The 12428-nt window shown below is 43.9% G+C and overlaps 1 protein-coding gene across 1 annotated transcript in view; it reads right to left on the bottom strand.

Moving 5' to 3' along the window:
• The window catches only part of LOC116983368 (probable phospholipid-transporting ATPase IM), a 170873-nt gene that overhangs the window by 46185 nt on the left and 112260 nt on the right, over window positions 1-12428 (bottom strand). Inside the window, exons 19-21 of the mRNA XM_033037133.1 lie at window positions 8652-8816; window positions 4671-4782; window positions 594-699 (exon numbers count right to left, since the gene is read on the bottom strand). Of these exons, the coding sequence (XP_032893024.1) occupies window positions 594-699; window positions 4671-4782; window positions 8652-8816 (383 nt within the window). The remainder of the gene's footprint in view (window positions 1-593; window positions 700-4670; window positions 4783-8651; window positions 8817-12428) is intronic.

Consider the following 12428-nt stretch of genomic DNA (forward strand, 5'->3'; position numbering starts at 1 on the left):
AGGATTTGTTTAGGAGCAAGGAGGTCCTACTGCAGTTGTATAGGTGAGACCGCATCTAGAATATTATGTGCAATTTTGGTCTCCTAATTTGAGGAAGGACAATCTTGCTATTGATGGAGTGCAACATAAGTTCACCAGGTTAATTCCCGGGATGGCGGGACTAACATATGATGAAAGAATGGGTCGACTGGGCTAGTATTCACTGAAATTTAGAAGGATGAGAGGGATTTTATAGAAACATATAAAATTCTTAAAGGATTGGACGGGCTAGATGCAGGAAAAATGTTCCTGATGTTGGCGGTGTCCATAACCTGGGGTCAGAGTTTAAGAATAAGGAGTAGGCCATTTAGGACTTGAGATGAGGAAAAACTTCTTCACCCAGAGAATTGTAAATCTGTGGAATTCTCTTTGGAGAAACCCACGCAGGTAACGGGGAGAACATACAAACTCTGTACAGACAGCACCCATAGTCGGGTTCGAACCCGGGTCTCCGGCGCTGCATTCGCTGTAAGGCAGCAACTCTACCGCTGCACCACTGTGACTTGCTCAATATTCTATTTCCATTTGTACATGAGATTGTTTTATCTTTATACCTTAGTTCTTCTCTAACAGCAGTTGAATCGTTGCCTTCAATGATGAACACTTTTTTCATTTCATCCTGGAGCATATTGCATGCATAGCCAATATTTACAGCTGTTTCTGTAAGAAAAAATATTTTAAGTTTATATGATTAATCTAAGATAATAATATTACACCATGAGAGTAAGAAAATGTGTTTCCAACAAATTCATAACATGGGTAAAGGACTTAAAAAAAATAAAACATGATCATTGCAAACATCATTATTCTTTTAATTAGAGAAGATGAAACATGAATGATTCCTAACCTACCCACATCAATAATCAAGATAGAAAACCGCACTGCTGAAAATTTAGCGAAATAAATAAGCAAAATGTTCTTGAAATATCATTGAAATATTAATAGAAAAGCTTGGAATTGCTTTGCAACTTAGGCAACATCAGTAGTATGAAATATTGAGTTACTTTTCAGGTCTATAGAACATTCTAATAAAATATCAATGAATTGGAACTGCATACATTAACGCTTCAAAAGTACGGAAGGAATTTAAAACTTGCAACAATGGTAGATGAAAGCAAAGTTAACCCCGATATATGCAAAGTTTCACAGGATTTTCTATATTATGATACTGTAATTACTTGAATGAATGAATAAGTTTATTGGCCACATACACATACACATACAAGAAATTTGCCTTGGTGCTCCGCTCGCAAGTAACAACACGACATAGAGTAAACCATTAAGAATAAAATATGAAAACATTAAGAATAAAACATCATAGTATAAACTTGTGAATTAAATAAAATACCAGACCAAAAGCAGGCTACAGACTTTTGGTTATTGAGTAGAGCTACTGCTCATGGAAAAAAAGCTTTTATATCTGGCTGTGGCGACTTTGACAGTCCGGAGTCGCCTTCCAGAGGCAAGTGCTTCAAAGAGATGGCCAGGATGAGAGGGATCAGAGATGATCTTACCTGCTCGCTTCCTGGCCCTTGCAGTGTACAGTTCGTCAATGGGGGGGATGGTTGCAGCCTTCTCAGCTGATCGAACGATTCGCTGCAGCCTCCGGATGTCGTGCTTGGTGGCTGAGCCAAAACAGACCATGACAGAGAAGGTGAGGACAGTCTCTACGATGGCAGTATTGAATTGGACCATCATTGCCTGTGGCAGATTGTGTTTCCTCAGCTGCCGCAGGAAGTACATCCTCTGTGGGGCCTTTTTGACTGTGGTTACAAAGGTGTTACAAAGGCACCAGGATGCCAGCTCTGTCACATCCTGTCTGTAGGCTGATTCCTCCCCATCCTGGGTCAGTCCAATCAAGGTTGTGTTGTCCGCAATCTTGAGAAGCTTGACAGAGGAGTCTGTGGAGGTGCAGTCATTGGTGTAGAGAGAGTAAAGGAGAGGGGAGAGTAAGCAGCCTTGCGGTGCTCCTATGCTGCGAGTCTGAGATGTGCTTTCCCTGCCTCACATGCTGCTTCCTGTCTGTTAGGAAGTTGGTGATCCACTGACAGAGGAGTTCAAGCACAGTCAACTGGGAGAGTTTGGAGTGTAGTAGCTCTGGCACAATGGTGTTGAATGCAGAGTTAAAATCCCAAAACAAACTCCTTGCATAGGTCCCCTGACGTCTAGGTGCTGGAGGATGACGTGTAGGCCAGGTTGACTGCGTCATCCACTGATCTATTGGCCCGATATGCAAACTGCAAAGGGTTCAGCAGGGGTTTGTGATATTTTTCAGCACGTCTTTCAAGGGTCTTCATGACTGCAGTGGTCAGTGCGACAGGCCTGTAGTCATTAAGACCAGTAATCCTTGTCCTTTTGGGTACAGGGACAATAGTGGAGACTTTGAAGCAGGCAGGGACCAAACATGCTTGCAGGGACTGGATGAAAATGTTTGTGTAGATCTGTGCCAGTTATTTGGCACAGAGCTTGAGAGTAGAGGGAGAAACATTGTCCAACAGGGCCGGCCTTATGGACCGATTGCTCCCAATTGGGCCCCGCGCTAATTTTCCATATTTCGTATGGAAATACGAATTTGCGTTGTTAAATACACATTTTTAAAAAAACACTTTGCCTTGTTAAAGACAAAAACGTTTTAAACTACGTGTTAACAGTCGGTAGTTAACACGTAGTTATACAATATGTCATCAATGCATCGATCCACATTGCCCAGTAAATGTAATTGTGTTTTGACCAAGTATTAATGATGCCGCGTTCCTTTGAATAAAATTTACGGGACTGATGTTGGGCAGCAAGGAGGGGGTGGGTGGTGCACGACGGCCCAGTCTTTGCAGACTGGATTCAGGCTGTAAGTGGGTGTTAAGTGATGATTGGAGAGGGGTGGGTGGGAAAGGGCCCAGTCTTTGGAGACTGGAGTCAAGCTGTAAGTAGGTGTGAAGTGGTGATTGTTTTGATTTGGTAACTTCTATGAGAAGTTGTCAGATTCCATCATTTCAACAATCTCTGACCTAATAATAATTGAATTGAAATTTACAAATACATGTGGGTTTTCTACATGTCTTTCATCTCTGTTTTTTGTTGTATTATTGCTTATAATATGAAATTAACCTACAGGTATTTCATCTCTTTATAGCTATTTCCTTTGCTTATTTAGTGACGAATAATCCGATTTATATTTAATGTAGTTTACAAAAATTCCACTAATATTTGATTATGTTTATTTTTTCCTTCTGCATTAACCCTTGGGAAAATTTCTTCCACTTACTATAAATGGTACTTCTAAATTTCTAATTCTCTAATCTTGTTCTGCAATTTACCATTTGGTACATGAAACATATTAACCATATAACCATATTGCAGGCATTTTGTCTACAATGAGCTGTGATAAAGGCTTAGATTAATTAGTTAGGGTGATACTGCTACAGGCAGATGTGTGGTGAATTAAGCCATGTATTTTTCATCATCTATCCAGATGCATTCACAGAGGCATGTATCAAGGCTTCCATGTTTTCTGCATCTATAGAAAACTACAAGGGGAAGATGGAGGGTTAAAGCAATGGTAATATTGCTTAATGCCAAGGGGATTTGGCAAGACTTGGCAGATAATTATTTCTGGGTAATATTTTTGCCAACAAAAGACACAAATTGCTGGGATAATTCTCCATGAAATGTTTTCCCTATGACGTTCTCCGTGACTGCATGGGTTTTCTCCAGGTGCTCCAGTTTCCACATTCTAAAGATGTGCAGGTTTTAGGTTAATCAGCTTCTGTAAATTGTCCCTTTGGTGTAGGATAGAACTAGTGTACAGGTGATCGATGGTTAGTGCCCACGCAGTGGACCGGTGGGCCTGTTTTCATGTTGTATATCTAAAACTAAAATTAAACTACTCACCAATGGCATTTCATTGTCACAAATGGCCCAACTCATTGTTTGGGTTCTTTCTCCTTATCTACTTTACTGAATCTTTTAACAAGTTAACCACAAAAAAAGCATTCTCTCAAAATTGAATCCCAAAGGCCCAACTTAATTCTGGTGAATTTACTTTCCAAGTGCAATACATTGCTCACTGGATCTGTGCACGACATTGAATCAAATGCCGCAGACAAGGTCCAATCACATCTTTACATACCTGAAGCATTGCTACTTCCCTGTTGCAATTTAGCCACCTTGGTTGTTCTTTTTAGGTGTCTGCCACTGATTACTACTTAGAACCCAGTGTGTGGACCAGGCTACAAAGTTGCATCACACCATCCGAAAGGGAATTTGTCATGCTATTAATTTCCTTCCTTTCTTTCACTGGACTCATTACTGCTATAATGTTGGAATAATTTTCCACTGTTGGATATCTCAATATACATTTTAAATAATAACTTAGGTGATTTAAGAGGTGAAACAGGCTCTTTTCCCCTTCTCACCATTCATTTATTCACTTTTGGAGGAATAATCTATAGATTATTGCTATATATTGGTATATCAATTATATTCATCTCTAAGATTTTCCAATACACATAAAGACCAATACATTATACCATATTTTTTTAAAATCAACTGGCAACCACCAAAATTGGAAATATCATTCACCTTTAATTTCAGTCATTGGTTTCCAACATTAACAAATGACCTAAATTATTTACCTTGTTTGTCACCCGTAAGAACCCATATCTTGATGTTTGCTTTCACAAGCATTTCAATTGTCTGTGGAACACCATCCTGGAGTTTGTCTTCAACAGCAGTAGCTCCTAACAACTACAAAAATGTAAGCAATAAAATAATCTTTGCTGTGTTCTTTTTTACGTTCAGTTTTATTAATATTTTCCATTTTTAGTCATCAAGAATACATTTTGATAGTCAAAGATAATAAGGGTTACAGGGCCAAGATGTGAAGATACAGGTCAGTCACAATCGTAATGAAAGGTGGGGAATGAGATACTGAAGGAATCACAGACTATTCATATGTTTATATTGCTGTCATTTGTATTTCTTTCCATTTTGGTTTTCCTGTTTCCATGTTACACCTCATGGCCCTTGAAATGCTTTTGTTTGCTGCTTCCAACTATGACAAAAGGTGTTGAAATTGATTTGTATGAAGTTTAAAAAGGAAGGAAATAATTAGAAAGGTAATTAATAATAGGAATTATAGTCGACGATAAGAACATTTTAATATAACTTTAAATCCATCAGTAATTGAAAATACTTTTTCATCTTTTGAGTGGAAATATTTTTATCATATTTAAACTAAGAATTAATTTATTCTCTCTGAAGATGAAGACGCATTTATTTTCATCCGGATGGCTGGAATTCAGCTTTGAGTGCAAAGAAATGCATAAAGCAGTCAGTGGTTTAATCACCACTTACTCAATATTTTCTGTACTTTTAGTTTTAATCTGCAAAATATAGTTCCAATACATTACTATGGAATTGATCATGGGAATCAATTTCCACAGGCCATAACATCACAGGACTAGCAAAAGCCTATACAGATGGAGCTGTGTTTCTATGGTGTCATATGTTTACAATTTGGGCTTGGTGGGGTGACAGAGCATAACTGCAGACAGCAATGTAAATTTAGTGGGCCATGAAGAGTTAGTAAGAATAGAGTTCAATGCTGAGGGAGAAGGTGTACTGCATATATCACAACCTGGATCATCACCAAGAAGTGACAGTTCAACCATTCCTCTTGATATTAAACAGCATTATCATAGCCAAATTCCCCAACTTTCAAGATTTTGGAAATGGGGACAAAAGGTGTTATTGCTGGCCAACAGATGGGGATGTGTCTTGGACTGGCCTGGTAAATCACCTGACCTGAATCCGATTGAGAATTTGTGGTCAAATATCAAGGAGAAACTGAAAGGAAAGGACTGTATCATAAGACATAAGCTTATTGAGACCATGATTTAGCTGTGGTATTGAGATTAAAAAATCCTCGGAGACTGTCAGAATCTGTTGATTTCATGCCAAATTGTGTCAAAGACAAGATAAAGAACCCTGGTAGATGTATAATATACGGAAGATGTAATGGGTAGATGATAATGAATAAATGGTAGCCCTGCAACATGTATATTGACTGGGATGTACATGTATAATTTGCCCAAGGATGTAAGCCTTAACCTAAACCAGCAGGTAGACAAAAATGCTGGAGAAACTCAGCGGGTGCAGCAGCATCTATGGAGCGAAGGAATAGGCTATGGCCTATTTCCTTCGCTCCATAGATGCTGCTGCACCCGCTGAGTTTCTCCAGCATTTTTGTCTACCTTCGATTTTCCAGCATCTGCAGTTCCTTCTTAAAAACCTAAACCAGCAGATCATTCTATCAATCAATACCATTCCTTGACCTCACTATCTCCATCGCAGGTGATAGACTTCTGACCGACATCCACTATAAACCTACTGACTCCCATGGCTATCTGGACTACACTTCTTCCCACCCTGCTTCCTGTAAGGACTCCATCCCCTACTCCCAATTCCTCCGTCTACGCTGCATCTGCTCCCAGGATGAGGCGTTCCACACCAGGGCATCTGAAATGTCCTCATTCTTCAGGGAACGGGGTTTCCCCTCCTCCACCATAGATGAGGCTCGAACCAGGGTCTCTTCCATACCTCGCAACACTGCTCTCTCTCCCCATCCCCGCACTCGCAACAAGGGTAGAGTCCCCCTAGTCCTCACCTTTCACCCCACCAGCCGTCACATACAACAAGTAATCCTCCATCAGTTTCGCCACCTCCAACGTGACCCCACCCGCCACATCTTCACATCTCCCCCCATGTCTGCCTTCCGCAAAGACCGCTCCCTCCGTAACTCCCTTGTCAATTCTTCCCTTCCCTCCTGTACCACCCCCTCCCCGGGCACTTTCCGTTGTAACCGCAAGAGATGCAACACTTGTCCCTTTACCTCCCCCCCCGACTCCATTCAAGGACCCAAGCAGTCGTTCCAGGTGCGACAGAGGTTCACCTGCATCTCCTTCAACCTCATCTATTGCATCCGCTGCTCTAGATGTCAGATGATCTACATTGGTGAGACCAAGCGGAGGTCGGGCGATTGCTTCGCCGAACACCTCCGCTCGGTCCGCAATAACCAACCTGAACTCCCGGTGGCTCAGCACTTCAACTCCCCCTCCCATTCCCCATCCGGCCTCTCTGTCCTGGGTCTCCTCCATGGCCAGAGCGAGCTCAATTGGAGGAACAGCACCTCATACTCCGCTTGGGGAGTCTGCATCCTGCGGGCATGAATATTGAATTCTCCCAATTTTGTTAGCCCTTGCTGTCTCCTCCCCTTCCTCAGCCCTCGGGCTGTCTCCTCCCATCCCTCAGCCCTCGGGCCCTCCTCCTCCTTTTTCCTTTCTTCTCCCCGCCACCCCCCATCAGTCTGAAGAAGGGTTTCGGCCCGAAACATTGCCTATTTCCTTCGCTCCATAGATACTGCTGCACCCGCTGAGTTTCTCCAGCATTTTTGTGTACCTTCGATTTTCCAGCATCTGCAGTTCCTTCTTAAATATTTAAGAGGGAGTTAGATGTGGCCCTTGTGGCTAAAGGTATCAGGGGGTATGGAGAGAAGGCAGGTACAGGATACTGGGTTGGATAATCAGCCATGATCATATTGAATGGCGGTGCAGGCTCGAAGGGCCGAATGGCCTACGCCTGCACCTATGTTCTATGTGTCTATGTTTCTATATTAGTTGGCATGGGCAAGTTGAGCCGAAGGGCCTGGTTCTACGTTGTATGACTCTATGCTGGAATTAATAGCAAACAAAAGAGAGCTGCTGGAGGAACTCAGCAGGCTGGGAACAACTGTGGAGAGAAACAGATAGAAACAAGTGTCTGCAGATGTAGGAATCCGTAGCAAAAAAATACTATGATCAAAAGATTACACATGAGTTACATTCGGATTAGCCACAATCAAACTAACAATGCAAGCTCAAGGGATCAAGTGGTCTCCTTCTAAAGTTATATAAGGTAGGTAATGCAAGATACAAATTACTTTGGTGTCGTGAGGGCAATCTATGGAATGAAAAATGGATCTTGAGAAATTTTGTTGAGAATTATTGAGTTGGAGTGTGAGTTGCAGTCACTGGGATATGTTAGCAATGGAGAGAACTGTCTGAGCAGACTGAAGGTAACCTTACCAGTAATGGTTTAAATTGAGTTCGTGGTCAAGGGCAAGTGGATGTAACTGGAATTCAGGCAGATAAGTAAAGTACAAATGCATTGGTGGATCAGTCCTAGTTTGTGTCAACAGATATGAGATACTTGCTTTTGCTTTGACCTTAAATAAAATGTTGTCGGTTGGATGAACAAATTTTGATGACACCATTGTATGGAGGACTGCGGAGATTGATCAGTTCAACTGCATAGTTATCAAGAATAGGAAACAAATGTTTCAAGAGGACTGATATGAAAAAAGGCAGATTTTACACATGCAGAAATAATCTTTGGGTTTTTTCAAATAATCAAACAAAATGCCAAAATATATTAGGATACTTTCATATTGGTTCATAATAAGAAACTTTTCAAAACAAGATAAATAATATTTGATAAATATGCATTCAATAAATACAAAAATAAAGCATCTTCCAATCTGCTGAATGAAATAATGCTCATGATATTAAGTTGCTTACAGTTAAATCCTTTTCAATTTCTTCATACATCTTAAACAGTAGTTCATCCCGGTTGTCTAATGCAATACTTGCTTCATGATACCGCTTTTGCCAGTCTTTGAAGTATTTTTCGTCTAACTGTTTATATGCCAGGGCTAGAGTGCGTAAACCGTCACCTGCAAAGTCCTACAAATAAAATGTTATGATTTATACATTCTCAGAATTATATACTTTAATACAAAAATAAAAAATAATTTAATATTATTTATTTTATGTGTGAATGGTTAAAGGTGGCAGCAAATTAAATAATTGGTAATTAGTGATCTCTTGACATTAAAAATGTCTAAAAAATAACACACCGCAGATCTCTTTCACATCTATATTACTAAAAGTCTGTTCTTGACCGGTATTGGCGATCTGTGCTGCGATATCCGAGAGAACGCCGCCACCTACGGCCGTCATTTTTGGCCACCTCGCTCAGAGCCCCCCTCCGCCGCATGTGTGCCGAGGACTTTTCCAGTCGATGATAAATGACAGAGATATTAATGATTTTACAAAATTCCCCATTCTCTCTGCTGCCCCCGCTGGCGGCAGGGGGGATGGACTATAAAACCAGGAAGTGGTGTGCCTCAATTAGTATGCAAGCTGGAGGAAGGCAGAGGGTCATGTTTCTCTGAGCTGTGAATAACACTGAACACATGTCCACACAACTGTGAGTAAGTACCCTTAATGTGGTTTGAAAATGAAAATATGGTTAAAGTAAAAAAGCACTGCCTGCTTGGGGGGTTTGGTTGTTTGGGGGGTTTCGGTTGAAATGAAAAGGCACTCTCTCTCCCCCCCCCTCTCCTCTCCCCCCCCCCCTCTACCCCCCTCTCCTCTCCCCCCCTCTCCTCTCCCCCCCCCTCCTCTCCCCCCTCTCTCCTCTCCCCCCCTCTCTCCTCTCCCCCCCTCTCTCCTCTCCCCCCCTCTCTCCTCACCCCCCTCTCTCCTCTCCCCCCTCCCTCCTTTACCCCCCCCTCTCCTCTCCTCCCCGTCTCCTCTCCTCCCCCCCTCTCCTCTCCCCCCTATCCTCCCTCCCCCCTCTCCTCTCCCCCCTCTCCTCTCCCCCTCTCCTCTCCCCCCCTCTCCTCTCCACTCCCCCTCTCTCTCTCCCTTCTTTTTCTCCCCCTCCTCCCCACCGTCCCTACCCTAAACCCCCCTCTGCTCCACACACCCCTACCCCCTTCCCTCCACCCCCTCCCCTCCCTGCTCCCCACCTCTCCCCCTCCCCTCACCTCCCTCTCAGCACACCCCCTCACTCCCCCCTCTCCTCTCTCCCCCCTCTCCTCTCCGCTCCCCCCCTCTCCGCTCCCCCCCTCTCCGCTCCCCCCCTCTCCTCTTCCCCCTCCCCTCTTCCCCCCCTGTCCTCAACCCCCACTCCTCTTCCCCCCCTCTCCTCTTCCCCCCTCTCCTGCCCCCCCCTCTCCTCTCCCCCCTCTCCTCTCCCCCCCTCTCCTCTCTTTCTCCCCTCTTTTTCTCCCACTCCTCCCCTCCACCCCCTCCCCCACCGTCCCTCCCCTAAACCCCCCTCCCCTCCACACACCCCTACCCCCTTCCCTCCACCCTCCCTGCTCCCCACCTCTCCCCCTCCCCTCACCTCTCCCCCTCCCCTCACCTCTCCCCCTCCCCTCCCCTCTCCCCCCCTCCCCTCACCTCTCCCCCCTCTCTCCCCCTCACTCTCATCCTCTCTCTCTCCTCCCCGCCACCCCCTCTCCCTCTTGCCCCTCTCTCTGTGTCTCTGCCCCTTCTCTCTCTGCCCTCACTCTCTACCCCCCCCCTCCCCCCCTCTCTAGATGTGACTGCAAGTTGGGGGCTATGCGTCAGTAGATAGGGTGGTTATGGGGTAAAAGGAGCAAATTAATAATATTAATATAATATCAAGGGGGGTAATTAGCGTGAGTGCGGGGGGGGGGGGGATAGTTAGTGTGTGTGACGCTGCATGCCGCCTCCCCCCCACAACCGCACGTTGGGGGAACAGACCCAACGGGTCTGCACTTGGCCTAGTATCCTGATAAATTCCCAATTTCCAAACACATGAAATAACAACAGCATTATCTTCTTACAAAAATGTTGGTACTACAGTCAGTGGTGAGAAAATGCACTCACAACTGACTTTGAAGAAAGCTGCTCGTCACAATGTAGCAATTTTCACAGTGTGAAACTTCGCTTTTCCAACATTTTTTGTGATGCCCATGTCAACTGTTGAATTTATCTATACGAATCCCATTTACCTGCATTTGGTCCAGGCCTACTATCCCTTGGGAATTCAAGATGGGATAGGAAGGACAAGGCTGTGATCAGGATGGGAGGGTGGAGTTTGAAGGAAATAGAGTCGGTAAGTCTGGGAGTTAGTGTGTAGGAAAGAACTGCAGATGTTTGTGTAAACCAAAGATAGATACAAAAAGCTGGAGTAACCCAGCGGGTCGGGCAGCATCTCTGGAGAAACATCCAGGAGCTGTGGTCTGCTGCTGGACGGTGGAGAGGCGAGTGTTGGCGGATTCGTTGGTGGAAGCCCGCAGGGGGCTGGAATAAAGTCTGATGTAGGAGCCGATCCGAAACGTCACCTGTTCCTTTTCTAGAGATGCTGCCTTACCCGCTGATTTACTCCAGCTTTTTGTATCTATCTGAGAGTTAGTGGGTTTGCTAAGGATCCTTGGAGACAGATAGAATTGGGAATCTGGGACATTGATAGAGATAGGATTGCGATTCAGTGTCAGTGGGATATGAGATCAGAGGTTGTGGGAGAGGATTGTGAGACGTGTGGTCAGACGGGGTTGAGTATGCCCTTCGGATGCCCTTAAACTATCAGTAGGGAGGAAGTGGAAGGGTGAAGAATTGAACGATATATTTTTATTTCAAATATATATTCTTAAAAAAATCATAATTTAATTTCAGAAGGGCTGCAGGGAATAGCCAGGGAACCACAGGCCAGTGGCCTAACATCTGTGGTCGGAAAGTTACCAGAGAGCATTCCAAGGGATGAGATGGACATGCATTTAGATGAACAAGAGTTGAATAGGGGTAGTCAGATGGTTCTGTACTTGGGAAGTTGTATCTCACAGACCTGATTGTGTTTTGTGAAGATGTGACCAAAAAGGTTAATGAGGGCAGAATTATAGATGTATATATGGAGTTCAGTAAGGCATTCCACAAGGTTCCGCATGGCAGTCTGCTCTGGAAGGTTAGATTGCATAGAATCCAAGGAGAGAAAGTTGAATGGAAAGAAAATTGGCTTCCTGGAAGGAAGCAGGGGGTGATGGTGGAAGGATGTTTTTTCAGACTGGAGGCCTGTGACTGGTGGTGTGCCTCAGGGTTCAGTGCTGGGACCATTGTTGTAGGTATGTTGCAAAGCCTACCTGAAGCGTCGCTGAAAATCTGTCGCTGCGGGTGTGCGCGATTTTGGCGCCGTTTAGAGGGGGGCGGGTTTAAAACGCGATTTTCTCTAGGCTGTTCAAATCGAAGATGTTCAGCCTAGTTAATTATTAACGAAAAATCGCTGGAAGACCCCGTCGCAAAAACTATTATTAGTTTTAAAGGCCTCGTATAATAGTTAGAGTAGTTTAAAAATCAATCTCTAAACCCGCGACCACCGGCAGCTGTCAGGGTCGCATAGAGCAAATAAGGCTGCATATTTTTACATTAAAAAGGGCTTCTTAAGATCCCTTTATACAAAGTTTAATATTGCGAGTAGCTCATTTTGGGCCCATTATATCCCGCAGTATTTTTCTGGGCATTTGAGGGCACAAATCTAGCGCAATG

The sequence above is a fragment of the Amblyraja radiata genome, chromosome 1, assembly GCF_010909765.2.
Source record: "Amblyraja radiata isolate CabotCenter1 chromosome 1, sAmbRad1.1.pri, whole genome shotgun sequence".
Lineage (NCBI taxonomy): Eukaryota > Metazoa > Chordata > Chondrichthyes > Rajiformes > Rajidae > Amblyraja > Amblyraja radiata.